General features: G+C 49.4%; 1 gene segment (V, D, J or C); it reads right to left on the bottom strand.

Moving 5' to 3' along the window:
- Positions 1-1,330: 1,330 nt before the first annotated feature.
- Positions 1,331-11,832, bottom strand: part of LOC121435103 — a 30,911-nt gene continuing 20,409 nt past the window's right edge. Inside the window, 4 exon segments of the C gene segment in view lie at positions 1,331-1,730; positions 2,254-2,361; positions 3,146-3,190; positions 4,984-5,241. Of these exon segments, the coding sequence occupies positions 2,255-2,361; positions 3,146-3,190; positions 4,984-5,241 (410 nt within the window).

Raw genomic sequence — 11,832 nt, 5'->3', positions numbered from 1 at the left:
ATTGTTCGCCATGTTCAGAGAGTCTGGTTTTATCCCATGCTTTTTCGGTCACAGTCCAGCTGGCCTTGGTGAGCTCCCCGTAGATCAGCTCCACTGTCTCAGTGGGTGGATGCATGCCTCGTGGTCCCGAATTCTTTGCTCATGTTCTCCCTCCTTCTGCTCCTCTTTGGGACCTTGGGAGCTCAGTCCAGTGCTCCTGTGTGGGTCTCTGTCTCTATCTCTATCCATCACCAGATGAAGATTCTATGATGATATGCAAGATATTCGTCAGTATTGCTCTAGGATAGGGTCATTTCAGGTTCCCAATCCTCAGCTGCCCAAGAGCCACTTTAGGGTGGGCAAGAGACTTGACCCTAGAGGGGCTCCCTAGTGACCTTTAGTAATCTTGAAAGGCTTCTGTGTAGGCTAGCGATGAGGCAGTTTAGAATAAAGAGATTCTGTGGTTACTCTGGGACATGGGCTTTGCTGTAGGTGGCCTCCAGTCCCACCTGACCCTACATAGGTGGTGACCCTGAAGCTCATAGAAGGGAGAGACAAGCCTTCCATCACCTATTCAAGCTGGTAGCCCCATCCCTATGAGAAGAGGCAGGCCTAGGTTACAGCTGGGAGGATCTGTCTATTTCTGGCTAGCATGGTCGTAGACACACGGCCGAATCGTGGAAGGACTGGGTGGTGGCGGGGCAGTCCTGGGAATCAGGAAGTACTCCTTTTTGGTCTTGGACAAGGCAGTTGTCCGTTGGTCTCTGGAGTGTATTCCCGTCAGAATCCCGCCCTTGGGGAGGACTGACAGCAGAGGCTGGGCAGAGAGTTGGGTGCTCTGAGGCCCAGGGACTCTCACTTATGCTAGAGGCGAGCGTTTGGGACATCTACTCTCCTTGGCCAAGTCCTAGCCATAGATTTATAGGGTGAAACACTTCTCAGTGACAAGACACTCTGAGCATGAAAGAAAAAAAAGAAAAAAAATGTCCCTGGAGAGCAGGAGCCAGGGGTGACAATATTGGGGACACTTGTCATCATTGTCTGGTAAATTTCAGCTATATGTTATGAGTGACCTAAGGCATGGTATGAGCTGGGACCCACACCTTCCTGGCTCTTGGTACAGATTACTTGGTGAAATTTTTAAGAGTTCATCCCGAGAAGAGGTTGGGCAGCGTGACACACACTTCGGTTTCTCTCTGCCTAGCTGGTGATAAGCAGTGTGAAAATGTCCCCACCAAACCCAGTCAAATGAGGTCACAGTTTCTGCTCTTCTGAGTCATCTTTAATGAAGCCATGCACAGCAGAGCGATGTACAGCTCACACACACAGGAGCAGGGAGGGTCTAGACAAGGAGTTAAGTTTTCTACATCTTGAGGAAAGAGTAATGTGTATTTCTTTATGGATGCTTTAAAAGAACCAAAAACAAAAACATGCTCTTTACAACATTCACGAGGAACTGCAGTCGCAGGGGTGGGGGTGGGGGAGAGCAGGGGTGTGTGTGAAGGGTCTTCACATCCAGGAGAAGCAGCAGCCCCTGCCTGTCTTGAGTGGGCGGCAGCAGTGAGGAAGTGGGGGTAGTAGCGGCTCTTCAGCGGTCTCCATCACAGATTCAGGAGATCCAGTTGATGGGGTTGTGAGCTGCTCAGAGCCTTCTTTAGGAGGTGGGCGGGCTCTTTTTCCACTTGAAGAGGGCGAGGAGGGGTGATGAAGAGAAAGGAGCTTGGGAGTTCAGCCTCCTTCAGTCTGGAAACCTGGAGTGAGGAAGAGCAGAGGTCAGGCTTGGTCTTGAAGACTAGGACTCAGGGATGCCATGGGGAAGGCTGGGTTTGGGGCTGTGCAAAATGACTGGGAACCTTGTCAGGGTAGAAGTGTGAGGACTCTAGCCAGGCTTAGGGATAATGAATATGGCATCTTCCAGCACCAAGCTGAGGGAGGCACGAGGTACACAAGCATCAGAGGAACGGGAATCTCTCCTCTACTCATCGGCCACGTGGCCCTTGGTGTGACCCGGCCTCACTTTCTCCATTTTTAAATAAGGATGATCAGAGCTGTTCCTCATCTGCCTCAGGAGGGGCGGGGCCCCGCTGAGGATTCTGGTAAACTCCCTTCAGGCCATCACAACAGCGGCCTGACAGGAAGTGACAGAAAAGTTCTGCCCATAGTCTAGTCTTAGGATTCAAAAGCAAATTCCCATGGGGGGATTTGCTCTCAGGGATGGGTCTTACTCTGAACCCCCCACCCCCACCCCTTCTCCAAGCTTTGATGCTGTCTCACCTCAACTGGACCACAGCCGCAGCGTCATGAGCAGGTTAAATCCGGCCACTTTCAGGAGCAGGATTCGGAGTCCCATCAGTGACAGGTTTTGAAAGTTGAGGTTCATATCTGGGAAACCAAGAAGTCATAGCCGTTAAGGGTATGTGCACAAGAGGTCTGTACAGCAAGGCGCTACGGACTTTCCCAAGAGCTGATCAGGCTGGTGTGGGTGACTTCAGCTCCCTGGTCCATTTCTTTGAGCCTCTGCACACATCCCAGGGCAAAGGGATTTGTGTATTCCTCCAGGGCGAGAGCATCATGTTTTAAGGCAACAACCACCAAAGGACTTGGGCCACATAAAACTCTGAGGCCCTGTAGGCTCTGGGATGGGGCTGGGGTAGGTGCTCAGGGCGACTGTCACACCCCGTGGGCCTGGGCCCCTCAGTGACACCACAGGAGCAACAACTCAGGAATGAGGTGGCCCTGAGACAAGACAAACCTGAGGCTGTGTGGGTTCTACCACTTTTTAGCAAAGCTTCCCAAGACATTGAGGGACAGTGTTCTCAGAGTGACATGATTAGTCAGGGTGCTCTGAAGGGGCTCACAACTTCCCAGCCTCACAGTAAGCAGCTTCTTTGGCTGTCCTTACAGAGGAGCTAATAAAGGAGGTGCAGAGGCCTGGAGTGGCTCCCTGGCCTAGTGAAGCTGAAGACGCATCTTGCTAAGAACTTAGAATGGAAAATCAAGTTGACCATGCTGGGACTCAAGACAGACCATGGGCAGCTGGGAGTGGGTTTGGAAGTGTTGTTCTCATCCCTAGATTCATCCCTTCTCCTCCCCTTTGCACTAAAGGTTATTATGGGCTCGTGGCTTCCTCCAGCATCATGCAAAATTGGGCAGGTCCTTCTCTTACCTGTTTCAAAGCTTTTCTCTATCAACTTGGCATCACAGGGAACATCTAAAAGAAAAAAAAACAATTTTCTTAGAGTCAAAGCATGCAGACTTTTATGTGATTCTTTGGAAGAGAATGGGGAGTGGATATACTGCCCAGGGGCACCAATTGGCACAAAGGTCCTAATGGGGGCAACACCCGACTTCTGGACACTCTTTCATTCTTTCAACATATCTAGGCTGTGAAAGTTTATGCTACGTTACATGGACCACAGAGTCAAAATAGTCTGGACGTGGCAGGTTTCAGTACAGAGACCAGTAAAGGCAGCGAGACATATTCACAGTGACTAGGGCCATATATTTCCATGTATTTCAAAGAAGTTCTGGTGCCCAAATTTTTTCCTTTGTTATCCCTTAGTATCTAGTCCCATTGACTCAGAAGCTCTGCTCCTTCCTTGAAGCCCCATTGCTTTCCCATCTTTGTGTGGTGCTATTCTTGAAGCCCAAGTAGTGTTGGCCCCTGAAGTCCCCACCACCACCTGGCAGAGCCTCCATCATCTCTCTCCTGCATTCCCGTTCTCCTGCTGGATCTACTACAGTCCGCCCTCCACACAGCAACCAGCCTTACAGTTTATGGTATTTAGTTATTTTTGGAGACAGCGTCCCAGGTAGTCCAGGCTGGCCTTAAACTGAACTTGCTGTGTAGGCGAAGATGACTTTGAACTTGTGATCCTCTTGCCTCCACCTGAGGTCTGGCCCTGGTTTGCATCATCCTACTCATGCCCTGCAGCTTTCCCTTGCTCTCAGCCTTTCTCTTTCACAGCTTTCACAGGGTCCTCTCTGGCCGAGGCACAGCTGGTCCCCTTTTATCCTTTACATTGCAGAGTGAACGCATTTCCTCAGAGCCTTCTCTGAGGTAGCTGTTTCCTTAACTCTGTGTTAACGAATATATTAATTACAGCCCGACATAGCGGACATGTCTCTGCCGAGAGCTGATCTTCCTTGATCAGAATGATGCTCCCTAGGGTGCTCCCTCCACACCTGACATCTTACATCACTCCAGCATCTGGGACTCTGCACCCACACACTCTAGGCAGACACAGAAATCAGGGAATCAGAATGGTGCTCCCTAGGGTGCTCCCTCCACATCTGACCTCTTATATCACTCCAGCATCTGGGACTCTGCACCCACACACTCTAGGCAGACATAGAAATCAGGGCATCAGAATGGTGCTCCCTAGGGTGCTCCCTCCACATCTGACATCTTACATCACTCCAGCATCTGGGACTCTGCACCCATACTCAAGGCAGACATAGAAATCAGGGCATCAGAATGATGCTCCCTAGGGTGCTCCCTCCACACCTGACCTCTTACATCACTCCAGCGTCTGGGACTCTGCACCCACACACTCTAGGCAGATATAGAAATCAGGGCATCAGAATGGTGCTCCCTAGAGTGCTCCCTCCACATCTGACATCTTATATCACTCCAGCATCTGGGACTCTGCACACACACTCTAGGCAGACATAGAAATCAGGGCAGACAGCTGTGCGGCAGGAAGGGCATGGAAACTGCTTGGGAGAACAGAGAAGGCAAGTGTGGTTCCAACAATGACAGGAAGGTGGGTGAGAATTCAAAACAGGGAGACCAACTGAGGCCAATACTGGGCCAACACCCTGTGTCCTATTATCTTGTCTGCTTTAGGGCCAGACATTTGTGGCCTGCTAGGACAGGGCATGAGTAAAACAGAATGTGGATCTTGCTGACAACTGATGAGTACCTGACCAAAGCAGCTTTTAGACCACAGATTTGAGCTGGGCCTCTCCTGAAGCGAGGAGGTGGCTTTAGGTGGCACTCACCTGAGCTGGGGTAGGCGGCGTTCTGTCTGAAGGCGTCTTTACAGTTCAAACTACTGTGGTTACTCCAGGCAATGGCCCCGTTGCTCTTGGAATCCATAGACCGCATGTCCAGCACGGTGTTGTTGGAGACAAACACACCAGGTGGCACGTCCTCTGACTTGTTGACGTGGGAACCAAAGTCGGTGAACAGGCAGATGGTGCTGTTCTTGGCCTGAGCATCTCTTAGCTGGTACACAGCTGGTTTTGGGTCCTGGATGTCTGTGGGCCAAGAGGACTGATGTGAGAAGGTGATCCTCTTTCCCTTCTACCTTTTGTGTCCTAACAGAGGCCAGAACTCGGGTGCCAGTGACAGGCACAAACAGAGCACTCTGGGTTAGCTGGTGGTGTTCTCAGGCTTTAGACCAGAAGTGACACCTTCGAAATCAGCTGCTCATGATGGGCTGGGGACAGGCACAAATCCTGAGTCCTGGCCAAGTCAAGCTCTTAGTAGTTGCTCTCCACGAGGTACTGTCTGGTGTTCTGGGAAATCTGAAAGGTGGGGCCACTAAACCCTCTGGCCATTCTTTGACGTAATATCATCTTCCAAACTCAGTAACTCTAGCCAACAATTTTGCTCTGGCAAGATGAAAACAAGCTTAGAAAAAGTGGACCAAGCTTGTCCTCTAGAGAGCTCTCCCTCAAGTAGGCTGGACACTGGTGGGAAATGCAGGTGTGTGATATTTAGACATTAAGTTAGAAAATCTATCATATCACCAGGTGATTTCTCTCTCATTGGTAAATGTAATGAGTAACAAACCTAACATGCAATCCAAGTCCTGACTCTCTAATTTACCACCGACAGCCTTGATTAGATCAACAGGCAGCTGAAGTCTCAGAACCTTCACCTATAAAATGGACATGTTGCTTCATCACCTTTCCAACCAGGCTCTTTTGAGAAATGAGTATTTCTCCAAGTCAGATGAAACTAATCAAGCACACAGCACTCAGCAAATGTGCCAGAGATTCACCATGAACACACACAATCGAACAAACCCATCATACTGGCTAGTCCAAGAAACGGGGTCCCTTCCTCAGTGCTGAGACAATTCCTTATACTTTTTCTGAGAGATTTTGTTTTTAATGTGACTCTCGCTGACAAGTTTCCCCACCCCTTCCACCTTCAGAGGGGGAAGCAGAGGCTGGCCAGAAGGAAGGATTTAACACAGCAGACCACCTAGAAAGTTTCCGGCAGGGCTGGGACCTGTCCTGTGTGTCCTGATCCTGTCCTGTGTGTCCTGATCCCATTCTGTGTCCTGATCCCATTCTGTGTCCTGACCCTGTCCTGTGTCCTGATCCTGTCCTGTGTGTCCTGATCCTGTCCTGTGTGTCCTGATCCTGTCTTGTGTCCTGTTCCTGTCCTGTGTGTCCTGATCCTGTCCTGTGTCCTGATCCTGTCCTGTGTGTCCTGATCCTGTCCTGTGTGTCCTGATCCTGTCCTGTGTGTCCTGATCTTGTCTTGTGTCCTGATCCTGTCCTGTGTGTCCTGATCCTGTCCTGTGTGTCCTGATCCTGTCCTGTGTCCTGATCTTGTGTGTCCTGATCCTGTTCTGTGTGTCCTGATCCTGTCCTGTGGGTCCTGATCCTGTCCTGTGTCCTGATCCTGTCCTGATCCCACTCTCACAGTTCTTCACTGTGCATGAATTGTTTTCAGACCCGTGTGTTGCTCTCTGCTCACTGAGACAACCAGGGTGGCCTTGGCAATGCAGGCTTCCAGCTGGATCCTGAACCAGAGCCATCAGGGCCGGGCACAGCTGCCTGAAGCACGGTGCCGCCTAAGGATCAGCAGAGCTGGGCAGGCACTGCGATCTGACCCTGAGCTTTGGCCCCCTTCAGACAAGAAGATACAGCTGCAGCACAGGAGCTTCCTAGATTTTAGTCCCTTTCATTTTCGGCCCCAGAGACATCTACTGCCACCTCACCTTTCCCCCTGAAAATCAGAAACAAATCACCTTTAATCGGAGGTCTTTGGGTTCTGTCCCTGTGGTGAGACCTCCTATTCCTACCTCATAAGAAAAACACATTTTTACCACGGAAAGGCATCAGAGGTCACTTTAGCGAGACTGGATCAATTTTTCAACTACAAGTTCAGCTGTTCTGGATCCTAACCTGTCATCACAATTCAAAATGAATACAGAAGGCCAAGTCTGAACGTATTAGCACTGTAGGTCCCCAGGGGCACTGCTTGATGGAAAACACCCTTGCCACTAAATCTGTGCCCCGTAGTTAATGACTGGGAACTCAGAAGTGAGAGTTAGGGATACAGATGTGGGTCATTCAGGCTTGGATAGCATCAGGAAACAGCCCTGCAGGCTTTTCGGGAAGCTTGCCCACCCGTCCTAATGGCTCCTTACAGAGAAACCTGTGGTTGTCTTCCTCGGAGGCTGGGATTAACTCTTAGAGTCCAGTGAAGACAGAGAAAGGAGTCGCTGGCCACCCATGGAAAGAACTGACCCCTCTTACCTCACAACAGACTGCATTCTAAATTGGACTCTCAGTTTTCTTGTGGCTGGCCCTGGTCCCAATTTCTGTATTCTCTAGAAGGTTCTAGTCTTCCTTCCTTCTTTCCTTCCTTCCTTCCTTCCTTCCTTCCTTCCTTCCTTTATTCAAGGCAGGGTTTCTCTGTGTAGTCCTGGTTGTCTTGGAACTTGCTCTGTAGATCAGGCTGGCTTTGAACTCACAGAGATCCACCTGCCTCTGCCTCCCAAGTGCTGGGATTAAAAGTGTGTGCCACCACCACCTGGTTAGTATCTCCTTTTTATTTTCTGGCTAATATCTTCTTTCTGTTCTGTTCTCTTAGTCCATTTTTATTATCAGATTTGCCTACGAAGGCTACGTCGCCTGTGCTTGTTCATCCCAAGATCAGGTCTTCGTTCTTGTTGCTCTCTGTTGGAATTCTGACCCCCTCCTCTCTCCGACCCATACAGATCTTATCAATCTTGTCAGGGCTCAAAAAGTCTTTTCCAGCACAGAAAAGAGCCTCTGTCTAGGGTACCTTCTACCAGGACTTTAACCCATCTGAGTCTGTTTATCTGCACCGCCAGTTAGCGACACTAGAATAATTTGTAGGTTGCTAAATGAGCAATAGTTCTGAAGCTCGGTTAGCTTTTATGCTGTTCGGGGACAGGTCAGACATCTATCTTGGGATTTTTTTATTTTCATCCTAACATTATCTAAAATGATAGCTACTTAGAAGGCATTTAAAAGTGTCCGTTGAATGATTAAAGTCATATTTTAATGAGTTTGACCTAGAGAAGCCGATATTTAAGATGGATCGTGATGCCATCCCCCTTCGCAGACCTCTGTAAAACAATTAGCTCAGAACCCCCAGTAAGCCTCACCCTGCCGCGGTCACAAAGGCCATCTCCAGGGGAGGATTAATGACACTGGCCTACAGGGTTGCAAATGGTGCCCCTTGGCATGACTCACCAGATATTACTGCCACTTGGGTCCCTTTCCCAAATGTGAATGTCCCACTAAGTCCTCCAGTGTTCACACTGCAGGTGACCCCTTTACAGAAGCTTAGGACACCTTCCCTCTCTGTAGACAGAAGCCGCTCATCCCTCACGGGGTGGAGGATCACATTCCTAAGGCTGAGCCCTTCTGCCGTCTTGTACTGCAATGCAGTCTTTGCTATTAGTCCTTTCCTTCTGTCCAGTCTACTGCGGTGCCCTGAACTGAAGCGAATTTATGTGACTTCCATAAATTCAGTAGACTCCATGAGCTCGAAACCCCCTGCTCAGAGCAGCAGTACCTTGGATCCTCTAGTTGAAGGATCTCGATTATCATCTGCCTTGTGATTGCCAAGGGGTCAACGCAAGGATAATGTTTCCTCAGTACTTGGTGCTGGCTGGGGTGGGGTTTTCTAGAACCATTTAAGATCCTCCAGGAGAAAACACCTGAACTCAAGCCAGTGTCTTGGACAGCGAGGGAGAGGAAGTACTTGTGCTTCCTGCCCTTGCCTCATTCTCCGTTCATGGCCGAACGCTTAACGTGGTCCCTGCTCCACAGTTTAGTCTCGGGCTAGAGCTGAACCCCACTCCAGATAAGGTCTCTGCAGAAGCCTTTCTGATACCACTCTGCTGGAGCCCACTGGGGGTCTCAGGACACTACCCCAAACTGTCCTGAAGTTCTTGGCTTCTGACCACTTCTGTTTACTAAGGAAGCCGCTGCCCTCGCCTTTTACAAGGAAGGTGAACCGTGATGACAGTGCCGAGGACGCGTTAGACACTCTCGGCTTTCTCGCTACGTGCAGGCGAGGTCCCACATTATGATGTGGTATGAGTACGTTGTTAAAGTGGAAACAGTGTTAAATACAGCTGGGGAAGGTGGGGCCAGAACTCCCCTCACCTGCCATCTTCCTTTTCCATCTCCTGTTCTAGCCTTATTATAACGTGGAGCTCACCAACCACTAACAGAGTGCAGTCATTGACCCTTGGGCGAGGGTTCCAGGACTCAAGGTTCTGAGAGAAGCCTCTGGGAACTAGTGCCCCGTTAGCACACTCATTAGCTGACCCGGAGTTTAACTACCTGCTGCAATGAAAGAGAATTTGTGTTTGCCATTAACCCAGCTCTTCCTCCCTGAGGGCACTTAGCTAATTTCCTGAATGTTCAGGTTATCTGGTGCTGATCTGATCAGCTTCACTTGAAAGCACCGAGTATCTGCAATTCTTTTAACTTTTTCCCTATAAATTATTCTGTTCAGATTTTCATTTATTCAGTTGGCCCTTGGCACCTCTCTGACTTCAGTATGTGAACTGGGAACACTTTAGGCTACCACAAGAGCCTGAGGAAATAAGAAATAAAGTTTTGCGTACCCCAAGTTTGCTAGAGATTACACTAACAGGTCATCTTCTTGCTCTGGTCATTGGCATGGTCATACTCACATGGGCGCACAGCCAGGCTGGTCCCTGACCCAAAGGTCAGTGTAGTGAAGCCGCCATATAACACACAGTAGAAGGGTGCTTTACAAGAACTCTAACCTAGGCTGGACCAGCCTGGATGGGGCACTTGCCTCCTGCCTCAGTTTACCAGTCCCCCTCAAGACAGAAGAGAAGCCTCACCACTGATAACTTTCCTCAGGAATAGTCTCACAGACCTTTCCATCAGCCACCCTGGAGCCAGTGGGGCCTTCCTGAAAGGTAGGTACCTGTTCTGGCCTCTACACCACAACTGAAGATATGACAGGCAACTTGGAAGAACGTGAGAAGCCATGGGTTAATTACAAAATGATTTTTAAAGTACACGTTGTTTCTTTTTGTTTTCTGACAGGGTCTGGCTCTGTAGCCCAAGACTGGCCTTGGATTCATGATCCTCTTGCCTCAATTTCTTGGGTGCTGAGACTGTGGCTATGTGCCACCATGGCTGGTATAAAATGACTCTTGAGGGAAGACTGCACTGGCAACACGTGGAAAACATTGGCAAGGTTCAGTGACAGGACTGGGTATAGGAGGGCCCTCCCTTAAGGAGATGTGTCTGGTACTCCCGAGGGTGCACAGACTACAGTTGTCACATCCACAGGACTGGGTATAGGAGGGCCCTCCCTTAAGGAGATGTGTCTGGTATTCCTGAGGGTACACAGACTACAGTTGTCACATCCACAGGAGCACTGCCTAGCTAGCAAGCCAGGAGGAAGCTCTGCCTCTTACTGGGGAGTTCCTTGATAAGGACTGATGCCATAGGGGTACAGACCCTAAAGTCAGAGCAGTGTGGAGGAGCGCGGCTCTCAGTGAGGTTGCCACAGGGCCTCAGTCCTCCTAAATTTGGTAAAAAAGGAATCTGAAGTCCAGAAAGCATAGAAAAGTGTGGTGCCCGGCAATGCATATTAGCATTTTAAAGTTTATGAAATCTTACAATAGGGAAAGCCATTGCTTCTCAAGCTGAAGGTTAATGTTACTATTCATTAGTATCTCATGTGTGTGTGCGTGCATGTGTGTGTGTGTTTATTTCAGTGTGCCTTCTCCGGCTGTAGGACACTAAAATTCCATTTTAAATGCTCATCTAATTTTCATTGTTAGGTTCTCTCTGCTCTGAATCTGCCTGTTCTCCTATTCACTCCTGCGGCCACAATTAGGGGCCTCGCTGGTGCTGATGGTTTCTTTCTGATCATTATGAAACAGCTTCATTTCCTTCCCACAACTGCACCTAGGCAGCTGAGCTGCATCCGCTCCTGCCCCTCCAGCAGCCCCAGCCTCAGGCATCTGCACACACAGACAGGATGGTGTCTTCCCAACAGGGTTACCTGCCAGGAGCAATGTCAATGTGAAAGTCTTTTCCGAACACACATTCTTGAGCTTCCTTCCGTGATTTCCTGCACACCTGGGAGCTGCGCATTGCAAAGCTGATTCTAATCCCAACAGGACATTTCCTCAGTGTACCTCTTTTCCTGGTGGTCCCTCGGATGGACACACAGACATCACATCCTTATCCCATCTCTTCCTTCCCTGCTAACACCTATTTGTGCTGAGCCCTCATTAAAGACATTTTTATCCTTTTGCGTCTAAACTCTGGTTCTCCAGAAATAGGGTGGGCTTTCTAATCTAGCTTAACTGATTAACCTTGGCAAGACGAGGTCCTTGATGAAGCACAAAAGCAAACAAACACAGAAGGAGCCTTCCCTGGAGAGACGGGAAACTCCCCCACCAGCAAAGACATGCTGGCCTCTTTGGCAATCTACATTTCTCCTGCTTGCTGCACTGTACTCCATGCGGGTAGACTTTATAATCTCCCTGTTTTAAAGGCCAGGCAATTTTCTCTGTTGGAGAATACTTACTAATCCAAAACCAACATGTTTTAAACAGTGATTTCCTCTCC

Source organism: Microtus oregoni, unplaced genomic scaffold, assembly GCF_018167655.1.
Source record: "Microtus oregoni isolate MIOR12 unplaced genomic scaffold, Mior012 000045F_ref0000178, whole genome shotgun sequence".
Classification (NCBI taxonomy): Eukaryota; Metazoa; Chordata; class Mammalia; order Rodentia; family Cricetidae; genus Microtus; species Microtus oregoni.
Note: the sequence above shows the minus strand (reverse complement) of the source record. Positions and strands in the feature narration are given on the sequence as shown.